The 18,399-nt window shown below is 51.4% G+C and overlaps 1 protein-coding gene and 1 gene segment (V, D, J or C); both read left to right on the top strand.

The window, feature by feature from the left end:
- The window catches only part of LOC105304143, a gene marked incomplete at its 3' end in the record, with an annotated part of 25,149 nt that extends 6,754 nt beyond the window's left edge, over nucleotides 1-18,395 (top strand). The window contains 1 exon segment of the V gene segment in view: nucleotides 18,286-18,395. Coding sequence covers nucleotides 18,286-18,395 — 110 coding nt within the window.
- Nucleotides 5,397-8,739, top strand: LOC105304122 (anionic trypsin-like). Its single transcript, XM_011378074.1, has 5 exons — nucleotides 5,397-5,436; nucleotides 6,423-6,585; nucleotides 7,560-7,813; nucleotides 8,194-8,330; nucleotides 8,590-8,739. Exons 1-5 carry the CDS (start codon nucleotides 5,397-5,399, stop codon nucleotides 8,737-8,739), a joined length of 744 nt encoding a protein of 247 aa, XP_011376376.1.
- Nucleotides 18,396-18,399: the final 4 nt, after the last annotated feature.

Genomic DNA, 18,399 nt, shown 5'->3' with positions numbered 1-18,399 from the left:
TTATTACAATAGATTCTCTTTGTTTTAGCTATTTTAACTATAAGATAATGCAGGTTATTGTAAAATGCACAGATTATTAAAATGGGGAAAATTAAAATCACTCATTTGAGTATGTTAGATCACACAATACATAATTTTATAATTTATTCTCTTAGCTCAACAATATTTCATAAATACTATTTCATGTCCAATACACTTTACATGAACTTTTATAAGAATAGTTCGATACATCGATGACCATTTTTTATATATCAGTTTTTACAGTCAAAACCAATGGCAAGGTAAAAATCCATACGCCAAATGACAGTTACGTATTTAAAAAGCAATGGTCACGTGCGTCAATTTATTTCTGTTATAAACTCAGCAAGGAATAACAACAGCCTTCCTTACCCCACCTTCACATGGCTGGCTCCTCCTTATTCAGAGCTGAACTCAAATATCATCTCCCCAAACAGATCTTTCTTGACCACCTTACTGAATGTAAAACCTGTTGACCAGGCCACCAGTCACATCTATTATCACTTTATCCTACTGTAATGACATCATCATTGTCTGATATAACTATATGTACACTATATATACATTATATATTTACATATATTCTTATTTATTGTCTGTCTCACATTGCTATACACACAAATGTAGGTAAATGCCACGATGGCCAGGGCCTTTTCTATCTTCTTTGTCATGTCCCCCTGTAGCTTAGTAAAACCACGGGAGCATCACAGGAATTCAGGAAATGTTTACTGAGTGTATGAACTGAGTCGTGTTCCTTCAAAATTCACGTGTTGCAGTCCTAACTCCCAGGATTTTGGAAGATGACTGTATTTGGACATAGAGTCTCTAATGAGCTAATTAACTGAGGTCATTAGGGTGGGTCCTAATCCAGGCTTTCCGGTGTCCTTATCAGAAGAGATTAGGACATACAAAGAGACACACCAGGGCTGTGCCCACAGAGGAAAAGTTGGCGTGAGGCCACAATTGGAAGAAGTCCATCTGCAAGCCAAGGACAGAAACCTCGGGGGAAAACAATCCTGTCAACCTTGATCTTGGACTTCTAGTTCCCAGAACTGTGAAAAAATAATGGCTGTTGTTTAAACCCCGCCCCCCATCCCAATCTGTGATATCGTGTTATGGCATTCCTAGTGAACTAACACACCAAGCGGAGAAATAGGATTCAGAAGAAAAGAAGGAAATTTGGCCAAGCAGTATGGACATCCCTGGAGATAAACTCTACAAAAGCATTTGAGTTTAGACAGTGTAAGCTCATAAAGAAATGAACTAGAAGGGAAGGAACAGAAGCTTCAACCCTTATACCTGAATAGAAAGACAGCCCGACCACGTGTGCCAGCCCACTCTGCTGCCTTCCCCAGGGTTGGGAAAGGGAACAGATGTTATGGGTTCTAGATGCATACGCCCGGAACCTGCTCGAACACGTGGCCCTGCAGAAGATGGTCTTCAACTTGGAACTGTGTCGGTACCTGTGTGGGTGAAGGACTCAGTTTTGAATCTAGGGATCTTTTTGCAGAGGCTCCCGGACAGGTTGGCCTGTAGGAAAACAATCTAGTTTTTATAAGCCAAGTTCATAGAGAAACTCCGACTGGCTTCTCACCAAACTGAGTTTGTGGAGCTCGATTTGGATCGAATATGGTTTAGAAAAATAAATACACTTGTCATGTATTAAACTCTGAGTACCACTGAGGTGGTCATGACTGTTAAAATAATAACAGCCCACACGGGGGTCCTCCGAGACTCTCTCCTGCTTACTCTCTTCTTCCACTTACTCTCCAGCAGGTGCTGAAGCCACTTAAGCAGCTCTCATAGGTCCAGGGATGGGACAAAGAGTGAATGAAACGTGAACAGAAAGATCAGTCTGTGACAGAAACCAACCTAGATGAAAAGCCTCGATCGCTAGAGGCTTCCCCAATTCACTCCTCTGCGGAAGCTGGAAGAACACATGAAATATGGAAATGGACTTGCCTCTGGGCGTAAAACATGCATGTCTTCCGTGGCTTCCAGGCGGGGAGCAAGAGGGATGGGGGCAAGACCGGAGGCCACTCCATTCCGCTCGTCAGCCATGACCATTCTACACCTCATCTCACTCAATGGTTGTGGGTCGCACAGAGCACCCCTTCACTATCCAGATTCGGTGACACTCCCCCACCCCCCAGGCTGGAGTAGTCAAGAAAATAGTTCTTATTGGATAAAGAGAAATTGTGCCATGGGGGAAATAGGTAGTTTAAAAAAAATAACAGAGGAGGAAGGGAGCTGGAGTTGGGAGGGAAGACCACCTGGAATTTGAAAATCTGGTGGAGAGTGGCCAAGGACACTGGGGCCCTAGGAGGAGCTGACTAAGAGCTGAGGAGAAGAACCTGAGCTGGGGGCACTTGGGGAGGACAGTAATTTTTTTTAAAAAAAAAAGAAATGAGTAACTCGGAATCTGAGCAAAAGCTGCTTTACAGACCACTGGCAGGTTCGAGATTCAATTACATAGCAACGTGATGGAAAATGAACAGCACGAAGAGGGAGAGGTTCTAGTGTCATCTGTCCATGCCTTAGCCAGGTGACCTTGGAGAAGTTCACTTAACCTCTGAGCTTCAGATTCTCCATGGACGAAAAGAAGAATAAGAAGAAAACGGCATCAGCCGCCTACCTCGTGAGGCTGCACTGAGGACAGAATAAGAGGAAGAGACGCCGAAGAAGCCATGGTCGGTTATGCAGGTTCTAGCGTCAGACTACCTCGCCCAGATCCCATCTCTGCACCTGACCGGCCGCATGGCCTCGAGCACGGTACTTCACCTCTCCAAAGCTCATTTTGTCCTCTATGAAATGGTCGTCGTTGTGATAATAAAGTGAAAAAGGGGCCATGACAGACTTACGCAATGTTTTTAGTATAGTAAGCATGGACCAACGGTTCATCATTATCATATTTAAAAGACGGTAGTTTGCTCTATCGAGCACTTCTACAATCTAGCAGGATGTCTTAGAAAAATAGGCAAAGGAATCCATAGTCCAGAATGAAGGGTACCAAGAGCCACACAGACTTATCCAAATTAAATTGGGGCAAAGGTGGACCTCAATCCATCCTGTACATCAGACCTTGGAGTGTGAGGTAATTAATTATCTCTACCTATACCCATCTTCTCTGCCTGTAAGGTGGTTCCAGCTACTTGGAGGAAAACTGGCCTATGTTGTGGATGTGATAGTTTATTGTAAGAAGTAGCACCCCAAAATATCAGAAGGCTAGTTAGTCTTAAGGCTTTAGACACAGAAAATCCCCCAGCTCTTGGATAGTTCCCTTTTATACAGCATCAGAGTCACAAGCATCAATCCAAAAAATGTCCCCCTTGTCCCAAAATAATTTCCTGTCTTCTACCAAGTATCACCTCCCCGTACCTGTCCAGGGCACGCTGATACCTACAATAAGTCTCTCTCCTGATCCTCTGAAGCAGAACTTCCTGTGAAGCCTCCACAGCAAGGTGATAAAACAAAATAGCATATCTGGTAACATTACAGGATGATTGCCTATGACCGAGGCTCCATAACCTGGGTCAGCTACCTGTGAGCACAGAGAGATGTGTCACCCATGCCTTAGATGGGCCTAGAGGGGTCTGGAGCCATGGCAAGGTAAGGCTCTGAGACCAGGTGCCAGGTTTGAAGATTAATTCAATCTTCTATTGCTGCCAGGGAGACAAGCATCAGAAGAAATCAGGATGTAGTTTGTTTGTCCTCTGACTTGTTCCCAAGTAAACCACCTTTTAGATGCCACCTGTGGCAATTCTCATGCTTCACACTTTCCATGTCTTCCTGGAGCCTTGAGGTCATTTTTATATCAGTATTTTGGAGCAAGACAGAACCTTTCTGATCCTTAGTCTCATCTGCCATAGAGGGAAATAATTTTGTTCTGCATACCTCAGAATTAAAACATTTGTGAAGTCAAACTTGAAACTCAACACAAATGAAAATCAGTGTTCGTGTGTGTGTGTGTGTGTGTGTGACTGGAAACTCTTTAAAAACTGTCAGGCCCTGTACAAATACTATCCCCACCCAGATATGAGCCCGTCAGAGGTGAGAGGGTGAGCTCTGAGCAGTGGGTCACTTAGGGAGAAGCTGGCTTCCAGCCATGCGGAGAACTGCACCAGGAGACACCCCATGGCTCCCTCTCGACCCCATGTGTCCCACACTGGTGTACCCCCAAATCGCTCTGGCCGGGTCATAGCCTCAATAAATTATAAGGCTGTGTCTTGGCGGCCATGCAGGTCCCAAACCGAGATCATTTCTGGGAACATTTGCTCTGTATGGAGCCCAGCACGATAGTTTCATTGCATCTAAAGTAGACAATTTCAGAATTCCCCTCTCTTCTTTATCGATTACCTGGTACTCGACCCCTTTATCCCATGCTAATCCCTCTGCCTACTGCTGATTCTCTGATCAGAACCCAAATTTACCGTCGTCCAAACCCTTTCTAATGTCTGATCTGGAGCATGTAATTCTAGGTCAGGCTGTCAGCTCCTAGCGTGGGGGGCGATTTTCATCACCGTTAGTGCAGACTCCCGGGGTGACAAGAAGGCGGCTGAAAGAGACCCCCATGACAGGGTGAGTGGTGAGAAAGACCAAGGTCCCGATGGGGAAGGACAGGAGGAATGTGGTGTTGGTCTTCCATCCCCAAATGTATCATCAGACACCTACTTAACCTTTGCCCCCTCCATAAGGTAGAGACACCTACGTAACCCTTGCTCCTCTCCATAAGGTAGACACCTACGTAACCCTGGCCCCCTTCCACAAGCCTGGGTAGAAAGGAGAGCCAGCTGACTCCCAAGGAACTCTGCCTCTCCCTTTCATCACCTCTTGACATTGGGATCCTGGTTCCCCAAAGCTTAGATTTGACCCTCCTGTCCACTGGTTCAGACTTGAGAGAGGGGTCTTCATGCTCACAGACGTAGACTTAGAGAAGACTTCTTTCTTATCAGGAGGCTCCGGGATACACATCAGCCAAGTTCGCTACGAACATCGGCCCTTCCTTAGTAAGTGGAATAAATCTCCACGAAGCCAGAGGGTTTCTAGGGCCCTAGGTCAGTCTTCCTCCTCCTAAGCCTCATCTCTTCAGCTTCACGAGGCCCAGCAGTGATATGTAGGGGGGCTTCGCTTCCCCTGTTCACCCCATCCCAGAGTCCTTCTAGGAATCAGCTGGTCTTCCTTTTCTTATCACCTGTAGGTACAAACCCACATTGTGGCCAAACACAGCAGGACTGATGCAAGACTCTGGGAAGGGGAAAGCTGCAGGTGTGTTTGCACTGGGAGGAGCGGCGACCCCCCACCCGCACGGGCACCCCCTCTCCCTCACCTTGGGAGGTATAAAGGCTCTCCACCACCCACCCAGCTACACTTCTGCAGCCATGAATCCTCTCCTGATCCTCGCCGTTGTGGGAGCTGCTGGTGAGTTCCGGGCGTGGCTTCAGGGCCCACGCTTCCTCTCTCCTGGCAGAGATATGAGCCCCACCGCTTGCGCTGCCTGTCCTGTTTCTGAGACGCCGTCTCCCCTGCCCGCACCCTTCCTTCCCATTCCTGGGCTCTTTTTAAGCCTCGCCTCTCTCGCCTTCTGCCTGACGCCTCTCCCGGCCCCATCGCTCATCCAGGCTGGAAACGGAGACAGGCGAAGGTGGTCCAGGAAACAAACCAGGAGACTTGAGGCTCAGCTCTGACAACTCTGGGCCAGCTCCGCCATAGCTGTTTTTAAGCCCAGACCCACCTAGGGAGGCTGAGAGAACACTCATGCCAGAGTCCTACGTAGCCCTAGAAATGCTGACTTATTTGGCCTGGGGTGTATCCTGTGCACTGAATTTTTAAGCTTCCCAGGTAGTATTAAGCTTCCCAGGTGTATACAGCCAAGGTTGAGAGCATTATTCTATCCTATTGGCCAATAACAGCACCTACTTTGGTCCATGCCTGATGGGCCTGGGGCCGCCCTCCCTGGCCCCAGTGCAGAGATGCGGGCTGTGGGAGAAGCTGGCTACAGTCGGAGCTACACAGCCCGGAGACTTTCCTAGCCAGGCTGACCCGTCCTGACAATCCGGGGCTCCCAGGGCCGTGGGGAAGAGAGGAGTGAGGAGCGAGAGAGAGGGAAGCATCGGGTGGGTGAGAAAACCACATTCTGAGCGCTGTGAGGGGGTTTCGTGGATCCTCGTCCTCTTGGTGCCCCAGGAGAGGTCTGGGCTGGAGCCCTGCAGGGTCCCTGGCTACGGGCCCCGCAGACACACAGAGACTAGGAGAACCACATCCACTGGTAGTGGCTAAGGATGGCAGTGCTTCCTCGCTGCCTGTCACTGCTGTGCTTGTCGAGGGATGCTCATTAGCACGATCCAGCCACAGCGCCTGGGGCTCGCCCCTCTCACCTGCTGAACTGGCTTTTCCCTCCACTCAAGTTGCTTTCTCCACTGATGACGACGACGACAAGATCGTGGGGGGCTACACCTGCAAGGAGGGCTCCGTCCCCTATCAGGTGTCCCTGAACTCTGGCTACCACTTCTGCGGAGGCTCCCTCATCAGTAACCAGTGGGTGGTGTCCGCCGCTCACTGCTACAAGTCGTAAGTGCTGGGCCCTGACCGCGGAGCGGTGGCCAGCCCTCTCGGAGGGCATGGCTCAGCCCAAGGGACACCTGGAGTTGGGTGAGATGGGTGATGGAGAGGAGAAGTTGTGGGGTGAAGAGGGGCACACGTAGGAAGCCTCTCACACGCACCCCCAAAAATAGGTAAAACAGCAGGGGTTACAGGTCATAAAAGCAGGGAGGGACTATTTGGGGTGTACAGCCTAACGGGAAAACAGGCAAGGACTTTGCACAAGTAACCTTCGCCAGGTGGATGCATGTAAAACCACCTAAGACATGTTCGAAAAATACCGATGCCTGGGTCCTATGCCAGAGCAATCGCTCCGGGTTTTCAGGAAGAGGGGTCTGGACGTGGGTGAGGTTGGTTTTGTGTTCTCCACCTCTGGTGAGTCTGCGCTATAGCGGACTGAGGATCACTGCCTGGACCAAGGATCCTCAGAGCTGCGCGGGCGTCAGAGTCACGTGGAGGGCCCCCTGGTTCGGAGCAGCCCTGTCCCACCCCCAGAGCTTCTGATTCAGTAGGTCCGGGGTGGGAACTAAGATGTCCTACTTCTAACACGTTGCCAGGTGGTGCTGCTGCTGCAGGTACAGGGGGCCACACCTTGAGACCCCCCAGATTAGGTCGCACAGAATGACCTTGCTTATCAGACCAGGAAGGGAGGAAGTGGAAGTCATGGCTGTCCTAGCAAAGTTACAGAGGACGAGGCATGCCCGTGTGACACCGGAGGGTTGGGGGGATGGGAAAGGTAGCTAAAAAAAAAGCAGATGGGGGAACCATCGTCCCGCTCCACTACCACCAACCTGTGAAGCAGAGAGGTGCTTCAATCACTCCCGCACTGCCCCCCACCCCTCTACTGCCCCGGCTGTCGCCACGCCCTCACCCTGAGCGGAGCCGGGAGCCCGGGGAAGGTGAGGATGTGGAGAAGAGCCCTCCCCACGTTTCCCTCCCGCCAGCCGCATCCAGGTGAGGCTGGGAGAGTACAACATCGAAGAGGAGGAGGGGAACGAGCAGTTCATCAACTCCGCCAAGGTCATCCGCCACCCCAGCTACAGCAGCCAGACCCTGGACAATGACATCATGCTGATCAAGCTGTCCTCGACGGCGGCCCTCAACAGCCGGGTGTCCACCGTCTCCCTGCCCAGCTCCTGCGCGTCCACCGGCACCCAGTGCCTCGTCTCCGGCTGGGGCAACACCCTGAGCTCTGGAAGTGAGTGGGGCCCTCGCGGCTGCAGCCTCCGACTTAGCATTCCCCGTAACCGAGGGTCCCCTTCCCCTTCGCTTCCGGTCTGCAGGTGACGTCTAGCGTCCACTGCGCACGGGGTTCTGTGCTCCGCACCAGAGAGGTGCACAGTCTGCAGGCACCGACCCCGGAACGGAAAGGCAGGACCAACATCGCACTTGTCATCTCTCTCTAGGGAGAGGTCCGCGATGGTCGTGCTGGGAACGAAGGCTCACGGCTCCTCACTGGGGTTTTACATACTTGGGCTCCTCTCCTCGCCGCCCTCAGTGGTCAGCCCTGGGTTACCGTCCCCCGTCCTGGCCTGACCCCCATTTCTCTCTTCCTTCATCTCTTTCCACTTCTCACAGCCAACTACCCCGACCTGCTGCAGTGCCTGAACGTGCCCGTGCTGAGCCAGGCCAAGTGCGAAGCCGCGTACCCTGGGCAGATCACCAGCAACATGTTCTGCGCTGGCTACCTGGAGGGCGGCAAGGACTCCTGCCAGGTGATTGTCTCCTTCGTGCACTGAGACCCCGGGAGTGGAATGCGAACCCCCAAGACTGCTATAGTCTATATGTGTGTAGTATATATGTATATATATGTACACATGTGTACACACACATATATATTACACATATATATGTATATATATTACAGATATATGTATATATATATTATGTATATATTACACATATATATAGTCTATAGCCAAAGGGCTATAGTCTCCCTTTCCTACAAACCTGTCCTACCTTCTTGCTCCCCAGGGCGACTCTGGTGGCCCCGTGGTCTGCAACAATAAGCTCCAGGGAATCGTCTCCTGGGGCTATGGCTGCGCCCAGAAGAACAAGCCTGGCGTCTACACCAAAGTCTGCAAATTCTTGGACTGGATTAAGAAGACCGTGGCCAGCAACTAAAGCCCCCACCCCTGTCCCTCTGCCACCACTAGGCTAATAAAGTGACCTTGCTCCAACCGCCTGTGTGTGTGCCTGTTCCCTCCAGACCCCGGCTCTGGGAAATATCCTCCTACCTGAGGTTAGATGGGGTCCTGCCCCTTACAGAGGAGCAGGGCAACCCCGTCTAGGGAAAGACGGAGCACTTTGGCCTCTTCTGAGTACCCTTGTCACTCGCTCTTACTCACCCAGCTTGTGCTCCCTCTTGGCAGCAGAAAGCCCACTGGCCCCTATTTCACGTGTCCGAGGGAGACAAGGGAGGCTCCTGGGGTCTCCCTCCTTCAAGCTCCAGAGAAACTCGCCTTCCGTTCACCTCTCCTAATGACACCAATATGTGCACACCGTACTGAGTGCTTTGCAGACATCTTCATAATTAGTTCGCCCTTCCCTCCGGAGTAGTTTGTATTCCAGGGGTACCGACAAGAAAGTGGGGGGTGTTTTACCCATGGTCCTCACCCAGCAAATGCTAACTCTGGCGTCGGACTCCTCATGCGCGGGGCCACAAAGCCCGTGCTCGCTCTGCCCCACCCCACGGTCCATCCTGCCACAGCCTGGTCCTTCAGCTGCTCCGCCTCCCCGCCCAGCCCAGGCCCAGCCCAGGCCCCGCCTCACCACGCTCCTGAGGACTCTGGCCTCCTGCCCACCTCCCAACACTCCGTACAAAGAGGTCCTGCTGGTCACATCAGTTCTCCAGTGCTTCCTCATCTGGGATTCCGGGGTTCTCCCTGCCCTGCCCCTGCCTGAGTTTCCAGCCTCGCCTCCCCACCCGCCTCCCTGCTCCTGCTGAGCCCTCAGAAGTACCCCCAGCAAGCCACGCCCCTCGACCTCTGGCTCTGGACACTGCTAGTCCGTCTCTCTTGACCGCCTTCCCACCCTTCCCACCCGCTCCTTCACCCACTTCAGACGAGTCTTCCCGCCCCCCAACCTCTGCCCCTCACCCCTGCTCTGGCCCCTTTGTCCCCCCTCCTAATCCACGCTGGCTTCCATCACAGTCGTGCTCACGCCGCTTAGTAAATACGGATGCGTCCACCTTGGCCTTCGAAGGTGAGCTCCTTGCGGGAAAAAAATCTAGTCTTGTTCATCCTGGTGTATCTAGTTATCAAGCAACGCCCCCAATATAACAAGCCCCCAGAGATCGAAAGAAGAAAGTACGACCTAGGAGTATCAAAGAAAGAAAAAGCCTTCTTGAAAATGGTTCTGCACGTGGGGTCCCTGGACCAGCAGCACCTGAATCAGCTGGGAATTTAGGAGAAGCGCGACTTCTTGGGCCCCACTCCGGACCTTTGAGTCAGAACATCCGGGATGGGGGCCCAGACGAGTGCATCCTCACGAGCCTTCCAAGTCACTGTGACCACGCTAAAGCCTGAGAACCGATAGGGCAGAGATGATTTAGGCCACACCCTCCGCGAAAACAACAGTAGCTAACGCTTCCCCTATTTCAGGCTCCACCATAAACCCTTATATGAATTATCTTATTAGTTCTCCCACGAACTCCATAAAGTAAGTGTTATTATCATCATCCCCGTTTTACAGATAAAGAGACTGGGGCTTAAAGAGCTTTGGAAGCTTGCCCAAGGCCTCACAGACACAAGTAGGGGGCCTGGGTGGGAGCCTGGGGGGCCCGGCTCCGGGCGGTGGGCTTCCCCGAGGGGCAATGGCCCCCACCGGAGCCCCGGACCTAAAGTAAAGAGGCACTGGTTCCAGCTCTGTCTCTTCATCAGGCATGACTTGGGCAACGCATTTAGCCTCTTCGAGTTTCAGTTTCATCTGAGTAAATTAGGAGACAAATTTGGGGTGGAAATGAGTGTGTTCGCGTGCTTCAAAGGTTTCAAGAATTACGCATATATAAGATATTATTTGTGTATCTCCTCCCCACATCCCAACACACGCCTTGAGAAAGGCATACAGATAACCTCGCTTTCCCCTCCAGGTCCCCCCAGGAGCGCTATGCACAGTCTTCTCACCCCCTCAAGTGGCCACACTGAGATTGCAGTTACTTAGATCTAAAAAAATTTTAAAAATAAAAAATAAGGAAAGCCTGCCCCCTGCTGCCCAAACTGAGGAATGATCCCAGTCTGCACCACCTAACTGATCCAGATTATCTTCCCGTTTTCTTTTTTCCCTAAATTGTAAGAGCCACACCGTTGCACACAGCCCGTGGCACCACCAGGTCGCACTCTGACCTTCTCCATACTGACACCTGTCCTCCTCTTAGAAAGGGGACAAGCAGTGGGTCCCTAAGCCTGGCACCAAAATGGAAATACCCAGGGTAATTTCGTGCTTGATTTTTTATGTAAATACAAATTGGCAAACCCAATCCTAGAATTTTTAACTCAAAAGATCCCAGAGACCTCTCAGATGTAATGCATTTTCACATGCTTCCTAAGTGAATGGAGATTCGCTGAGCAAATTCAGGACCAAAAAACTGATCTTCTTAGGAAAAAGATAAAAACCTTGTAAATTAAACAAGGGTTTTTTTTTAAGTAGTAGATTTTGAAATATAACTTAAAGTACTGTTTTGTTGTTTATTTTCTTTGAAAATTTTATTTTATTTTAAATAGATAATATAACTATGGAGCTCAACTATCGAAACAATATAATAAAGTTGGCTTTTACTTCCTCTCTACTTTTGTCTATTTCACTCATTCTTAATAGATTATCATTTTATGTGTTTCCTTTGTATCCTTCCAGCATTTCTTGGGCAGAATGAAGCAAACAAAAATATAAACTTCATTTTCCCCCTTTGTTAGACAAAAGGCATGCTATTGTGTAGATTGCTTTTTCCCAGTTAAAATGTATCTTAGAGAACTTTCCACAACAATATGAAACATTTTCCTTCTTTTCCAGCATCGAATAATATTCCATTTTCTGTATGTCTCACTGTTCATTTGCCCTTACCAATGGGCGCTTGAGTTTTCCCTAATATTTTTACTATCCAAACAATACAAATATTTTATGCACGTTTTTTATTTGTATTCACGAATATTTACAGGACAAATTTCCACAGGTGGGATTTCTGGGTGAAAAAAGCAAATGCATTTGTGATCTTTATAGGTGTTTCCAAATCGTACCATTTTGTACCCCCACCAGCAATCAGTGCAGAAGTCCCTCTTACCTGCGAGAGATGAGTGCCAAGACCTCCAGGGGGTGCCTGAAACCGCAGACAGTACCGAACCCTACGTATGCTAACGTTTCTTCCTATACCTACATACTATGATAAAGTTTAACTTATAAATTAGGCACAGTAAGAGATTAACAATAACTACAAATAAAATAGAAAAATTATAACAATATTCGATAGTAAAAGTTATGTGAATGTAGCCTTATTAAGTAAAATAAGAGTTCATTGAACACTACCCCTGAGATACCCGGACAGTTGATCTGATGACCTAGACGACGGCTAAGTGACCAATGGCCGAGGGACAGCTACAGGAGACGCTGGACGAAGAGGTCATTCATGACTCAGGATGGCACCAGATTTCCTCACACCACCCAGAACGGCTTGTGATTCGGAACTTATGAACTGTTCATTTCTGGAATTTTCCACTTAATATTTTCAGACCAAGGTTGACCGCGGGTGGCTGAAACTGTGGGCCATGAAACCGCGGATAAGGGTGGACTACTGTACATAAAAGTGCAATTTCATCACACCTTGGCCAATAGAATGTTCTCCCTCAATTCAGTTTTCTCAAACTGGTGAAAAGCGACATTTCGACGTAATTTTAGTTCACGTTTACCGTTGCAAGATTTTTTTCCCTACAGTTAAGCACCACTTGGACCTTTCGTCTAAACCATCTATTCTTTGCCTGTTTTTATTGGACTGCAGAATTATCTTCTTGCTGATTTCCAGGAGTCTCTCATACATTGGGAAGATTCGCCTTTTTGATGAGAACTGAAAAATGTTTTCATTCTGTGTCTATTTTCCCGTGTAACTTTGTCATCATTATGTAGTCAAGTTTGTCTTTTTTACTTCTAGATTTTAAGTCATCATTTGAAAGGTGATCAAGGGAAGCACCATCCAGTGAAATGAGATCTAGGCTTTCACTGGCGGTTAAATCTCAAGGTCATCGCATGCAGGGAAATTAAAATACCTATAATGGCAACGTAAAGTGTGTCTGCCCTTCAGAGAAGAGGAAGAAAGTTAACTGTGATTATGCGACCATGTGATTGTACGTGCCCGAGACTATTTACCCAGCTTTCCACACCCATGTCCCCCAACTTCCTGGACCTCCCTCTGACACCTGAAATCCACGTGGACACTTGTGGTCTTCTCTGGCCCACACCCATTCAGGGACACACAGAGCTCTCGCTCTCACTTGGTCCACGCCTCGGAAAGCCATGCCGCTGTGCAGCTCCCTGTCGTTCAGCTTCCCTCCAGACCACCCCCAGAGGTCAGGGGCTGAGCCAAAGAGATGGAGTCCAGTGATCTCTGAGTGGCATGGCCTCGGGGGCAGGCCCAGGGTAAAAAGTGGCTTCCGCTTCCTGGCAGGGCTGCTCCCCACTGTGACGACAGCCTGCAGGGGGGGTGGATACCGGGCTGGGGGGAAAACCAAACCCCTGAAGCAGGCAGCCTCACAAAGACACACAGCTAAGGAGCTAAGAACATCCTAAAGAAAGAGCATGAGTAGAGAGCCCCAGACCTGAACCTGACACCACTTCACACCATGGGGTGGGCGTGGCGGTTGTCACCGCCCCCAAACTCAAGCACCCTCAGAGGACAGCTGCTCTGGTGGTTTCTTTCAGAATCTGAGGGGCGGGCCCATGGGAGGGGCGTTTTTGTACAAAGCTGTAACATTGTGGGGACAGGGGGCCACGGTGATTCAACTCCATAGGAAACCTTTACAAAAACCTTCCTGCCTGTCCCCACTCTACGGTCCCTCTGGATTTCTCCCAGGTCACAAGCCCTGGGTGGCTTGGTTCTGAGGGTCTCCTCCTCATCCCTGTCCGCCGGTCAAGTCAAGGCCGCGGATAAGAACAGGCCTGGATCAGAACTGGTTTGCAGGCAGAGAGCCCAGATGTAAGAAGGACCCCTTGGTGGCCTCACGGGAGAAGGACTCGGGCAGAGCCCTTCGTCCAACCCCTGCAGGACCCGAGACGATACAAGGTCAGAGAGAAGGCATGCCAGAGGTGACCTGTTCTGTAAAGAAAGAAGCCAGAGATACTAGGACCCTGGCCTCCTCTCCAGGCCCACGTGCCTTTCGATGGACCCTTGGAGACATTCGAGAAGGGGGCAAAGGGCCCTCTGAACTCTGGCCCCAAAGTCAAAAATGTTCTGTACAATTCTCTTCAAGCACACGGGGACATCTCTCATCCCAGGGTCCTCCAGACACCAGCCAGAGCCCCTCCTCTCCACAGCTCAGATCTGTTTTCCTCCCTGTCCCCTGTCACTGTGCGAACACTCAAGTCTTCTTTGGAAATGGCACCAGGCTCACAGTCATAGGTAAGACATACCCTAGGTCTCTCCTGGATCCTTGTGGGGAACAGCGGGTCCAAAGCGTACATTTTGGAGTGATCATATCCTGATGTGCTAATTATGACTACACCTTCGGTGCAGGGACCAGGCTGACGGTTGTAGGTAAGGCCGGGCTCTCCCGGGGGGTGTACAGCCAGGGAGGACTCTACCCCACGAAACGTGAGAGGCGAGGGATGACCCAGCTCTGGGTCCTGGTCGAAGAGATGTCATCTCTGGGTCTGGAAACGAATTCAGAGGAGGGTTGCTGTAAGGGCACACAGCCACCCAGCCACCTGGAGGTTCTCTGTGAACTCATCATGGCTGAGCCTTGGCGGTTAGGGCAGAGCAGGGCAGGGTGGTGGCTCTGGGTTATTACCCCAGACAGGAGACGGCCCAGGGGTCAGTAATAATCCCTGACATCGGTCCATCTTCCATTGCTGGCAGAGGCTCGTAGCTGTCCTTGCTCTGGATTTCCTAGGAGGCCACGCTGTGTCCTCCTCCCTCACCATCCAGGGGAAAGGGCAAGCTCTGGAAGGGAATGCAGGGTGCCCAAAACAGGGCTGGTCGCTCTGTGAGGGAAGAGATCACCAACGCCCCCACCCCCGAATCCCAGCTGTGCTCAGCAGATAAGGGGGGTTTTGAAGTGGATCTGGGAGGCTGTGCTCTGGAAACACCATCTATTTTGGGGATGGCAGCCGGCTCACTGTTGTAGGTAAGCGAGTCAGGGATGGAGGGCTGGGAGTCTGAAAGGAAGGCTAGTGGTCCAGACGGAGCTTCCGTTTGGGGGGTTTAGGTTAAAGCATGTTTTTATCAGAAAGATCAGAATTCTTGTCTTGATGCAGACCGGAGGGGACAGGCTCCATCTCCAGTAATTTCATGGCCTGGCCGTGCCAAGCCCAGAGTCCCCTCCCAGAGAGGCAAATAGTCTCAGCTAGGAAGGGGTCACCTTGTCGTTCTCCCGTCCCCTTAGAGGGTGCCCCACCATGGCCAAGGTAGATGGAAGAGCCTCTGGACTCAGAGCTGTCATTTTTATCACGCAGGAAGGAGATGGACCCAGAAGGAGGGTAGGGAGGACCGCACAGAACTGAATTGGTCCTCTGACCGCAGCATTTCAGGTGGCACAGTTGTCCCCACCACCGCCTCCTCCTGGAGCTAAAATTCTGCTAAAGAGACAGAAGGCGGTGGTCCGGCAGGTGGACGTGGGGAGGAGGCATGGGAGGGAGCAGGGCAGTTTTCCTACCAGGCTTTAGTGTTGTGCGAATAACGAGAAACTGTTTTTCGGAGCCGGAACCAAGCTCTCTGTCCTGGGTAAGCGCGAGGCTCCCTGGGGAGAGCGGATTGTAAGGGGGGATTTCCAGGAGGACCCCACAGGGAGGGCAGGGCCGAGAACACAGCAGGGGAAGGGTTCAGAGAGTCGGGGCGCTCCGAGTCACTCCCAGGGGTCCCGGGTAGGTGTTAGCTTCTGGAAGGAAGGGCCCCACCCCAGCCGTTCTGGGGTTTTCCACCCTTATGTTGTACTGTGGAACAACCAGGCACAGCATTTTGGAGGCGGGACTCGGCTCTCTGTCCTAGGTAAGGCGAAGGACGGGGGCAGTACAAGCACTGTCCCCTAGACCAGGACTCTTGTCTCTCCGTCCAGCCCTGGCGGAGGGAACTCTCTCGTCTTTGGGGGGCTTCCAGGGCCCTGCGTGTCCTCCCTTCGGCGCGGCTGGGTTGGCGCTCAGTCTCCAGTCCGGGGCCGGCTCCTTGCTCTTCTCCCGGGCGCACCTGGCCTCCCAAGCCGCCTCCTCCTCGCTCCCTTTCACGGGTCTACGCTCGGGCCTTCGCCCTAAAATCCCTTTGGTCCAGAGCCACGAACCCCGGCAGGGAAAGGCGGCCGTCCCCGCTGCCAGGGGGTAAGACTTGCCCTCTGGCGGGAGGCCCCCGGGCGGGCGGGTTTTGCCACAGCTCTCTGCAGCTGTGTTCCTATAATTCTCCCCTCAACTTTGGGACCGGCACCAGGCTCACCGTGACAGGTATGGGGCCCCATTCTTCACTTGGGGGGAGGTCCTGAGTTTGACCGCGACGATCCGTCCCTGGGAGGGGAGTCGGTGTGCGGACCGGCTCCGGCTCCGAGCCGCCTGCCCTCCGGGCCCTGGGGCGCCCTCCCCGCCGACCCGAGCGCGCCCAGGGCGTTTGTGTGACTCCTGGGCGGGGGGCTCCCCGCTCACTCTTCGGGCTCCGTTTTCTTCCTCCTCTTTCCGTCCTTCTCCAAGTCGCCTCTCAGCTCTACTTTTTAGTTTCTGTTGTTTTACTTTCCCTTTCTTACCTGACGTTCTCCCTCCCATTTTAACTCCAGTCCTGCATGGTTCACTCCGTTTTGGTGAACAGCTCTGTCATCTCTGTCAACACCCTTCTCGGCACCTGCCTCCGGCTCAGAACTCCGTCCCTGCCTTCATTCCCCTCCTTCCCCGTCTCGGCCAGTCTCCCAAGACCCATGTCTTTCCTGTGGTGGTTCAGGTGCTCAGGAGACAGTGGGGGACCAGCTCGGTGAGACTGGGGTGGTTTGAGGGGTCTTCTGAGCCCTGAGGTCAGGGGTCCAAGTGACGGCATTGGGGGGAGCTGCTTGGGGGTCTCTAGGAGACACTGCGCTTGGTAGAGGTCAGAGGAGATACTTCTGAATGAACCGTTGCAACTGGAAACTTACACCGCCCTAGCAAAAGACTAGGTATAAAGAATAGGTAGGAGACGCCATTTTCTCAAGCCCCTGGATCGGAGCTGGGATTACAGGGTAAGGAGCCCATCGTGAAGCACCAGCATACGGGTGGTTGGTGCGCTGGGAAGGAAGCAGACAGGCAGAGGAGCAGGGCCAGGATGGGATGGGATGCGGGATACACACAAGGCTCAAGGAAGGAGATACATAGGTCTCGACATATTGACTGGGCTGGATCAGGCTTTGTCTTGCAGACGGGGGCATATGCCAGGGAGGGTATTGGAAATTGGGAAGAAAGGGGCTTGAGGGATGAATGTGGTTCCTTCCATCCTTCTGTGTCTTCAGATGAATTCTCCAAAGAATTCCAGAAATCCTTTCCTCTCTTTTCTGTCAGGCTGTAAGAGGACCCAGGGATCGACCATCTGGACCCTCTGATAAAATGGCCCTCAGACTTTGGGGGTTGTTCGCATCCGGTCACCAAGCTCTCACTGCTGTAAAGAATGCAAAGCTTGGCTGTGAGCGGGGATTCTAAACCTGGCAGGGGGGCTGTCGGCACACTAGAAAGAAAAATGGGCTCGACCCACAAGTTGTGTCTTTCATGGGATGACAGCCATCCTGGACAAACTGCCATGTGCCCCATGGGTCCCAGTGTAGGGGGAAATGTGAAACTTCCGAGAGGAGAATCCCCAGAGGCCCTTGGCTCCTTAAAGCAGGTTACATTAAATATACACATATAGTAAGAAACGTGAGTTGGGTACACTACATAGAAAGCAATATATTCCGATGCAAAAGGAAAAGTGACTCTTCTAAACAAACAAACAAAAAAGGCTCATTTTAATACACACAAATACCTAAACACCTTGCCAAAAAAGGAAAATGATCGTTTGAAGTCTTGGATCATGTTGTGAGAATCTTCTGCCTCAAAATCCATGCTCATTCAACTTGATGATTACCATTTCAAGTCTAAAAGGTTACCTTTTGCCCCAGAGAGGGCTTTGAAGAAAGAAGAAAGGCAGACAGATACACTCCTCTGATGTGTCACCAAACGAGGCCCTGAGTATAAGGCTTTGCAAAGAAATGCAAGAAAATTGGGACATACCGCCCCTTAGAGAGATGGAAGATGTAGTCTCCGGGTATATGCATGGAGTCACTGAGGAGGAGGCAAAGTCCAGGGAGAATGACGACAGAGAATGGAGTAGCGATTCCAAAACACATGGGAACTACTCTCCATAATTTTGCTTTATGGCGACCCTCTTCTCAGCGTGTGGGCGCGTGCACACACACACACACACACACACGCACACGTGTGCACACACAGCCCCTACCAAACCCAGACAGCTCTCAGACCAGCCCTCTTCCCTTCCAGATGACCTGAGCAAAGTGACCCCGCCCAAGGTCACCGTGTTTGAACCATCCGAAGCAGAGATCGCCCGGACACAGAAGGCCACTCTCGTGTGCCTGGCCACAGGCTTCTACCCCG

This window comes from Pteropus vampyrus, unplaced genomic scaffold (assembly GCF_000151845.1).
Source record: "Pteropus vampyrus isolate Shadow unplaced genomic scaffold, Pvam_2.0 Scaffold329, whole genome shotgun sequence".
Lineage (NCBI taxonomy): Eukaryota > Metazoa > Chordata > Mammalia > Chiroptera > Pteropodidae > Pteropus > Pteropus vampyrus.
The sequence above is the reverse complement of the archived record's forward strand: the minus strand, read 5'-3'. Positions and strand labels throughout refer to the sequence as shown.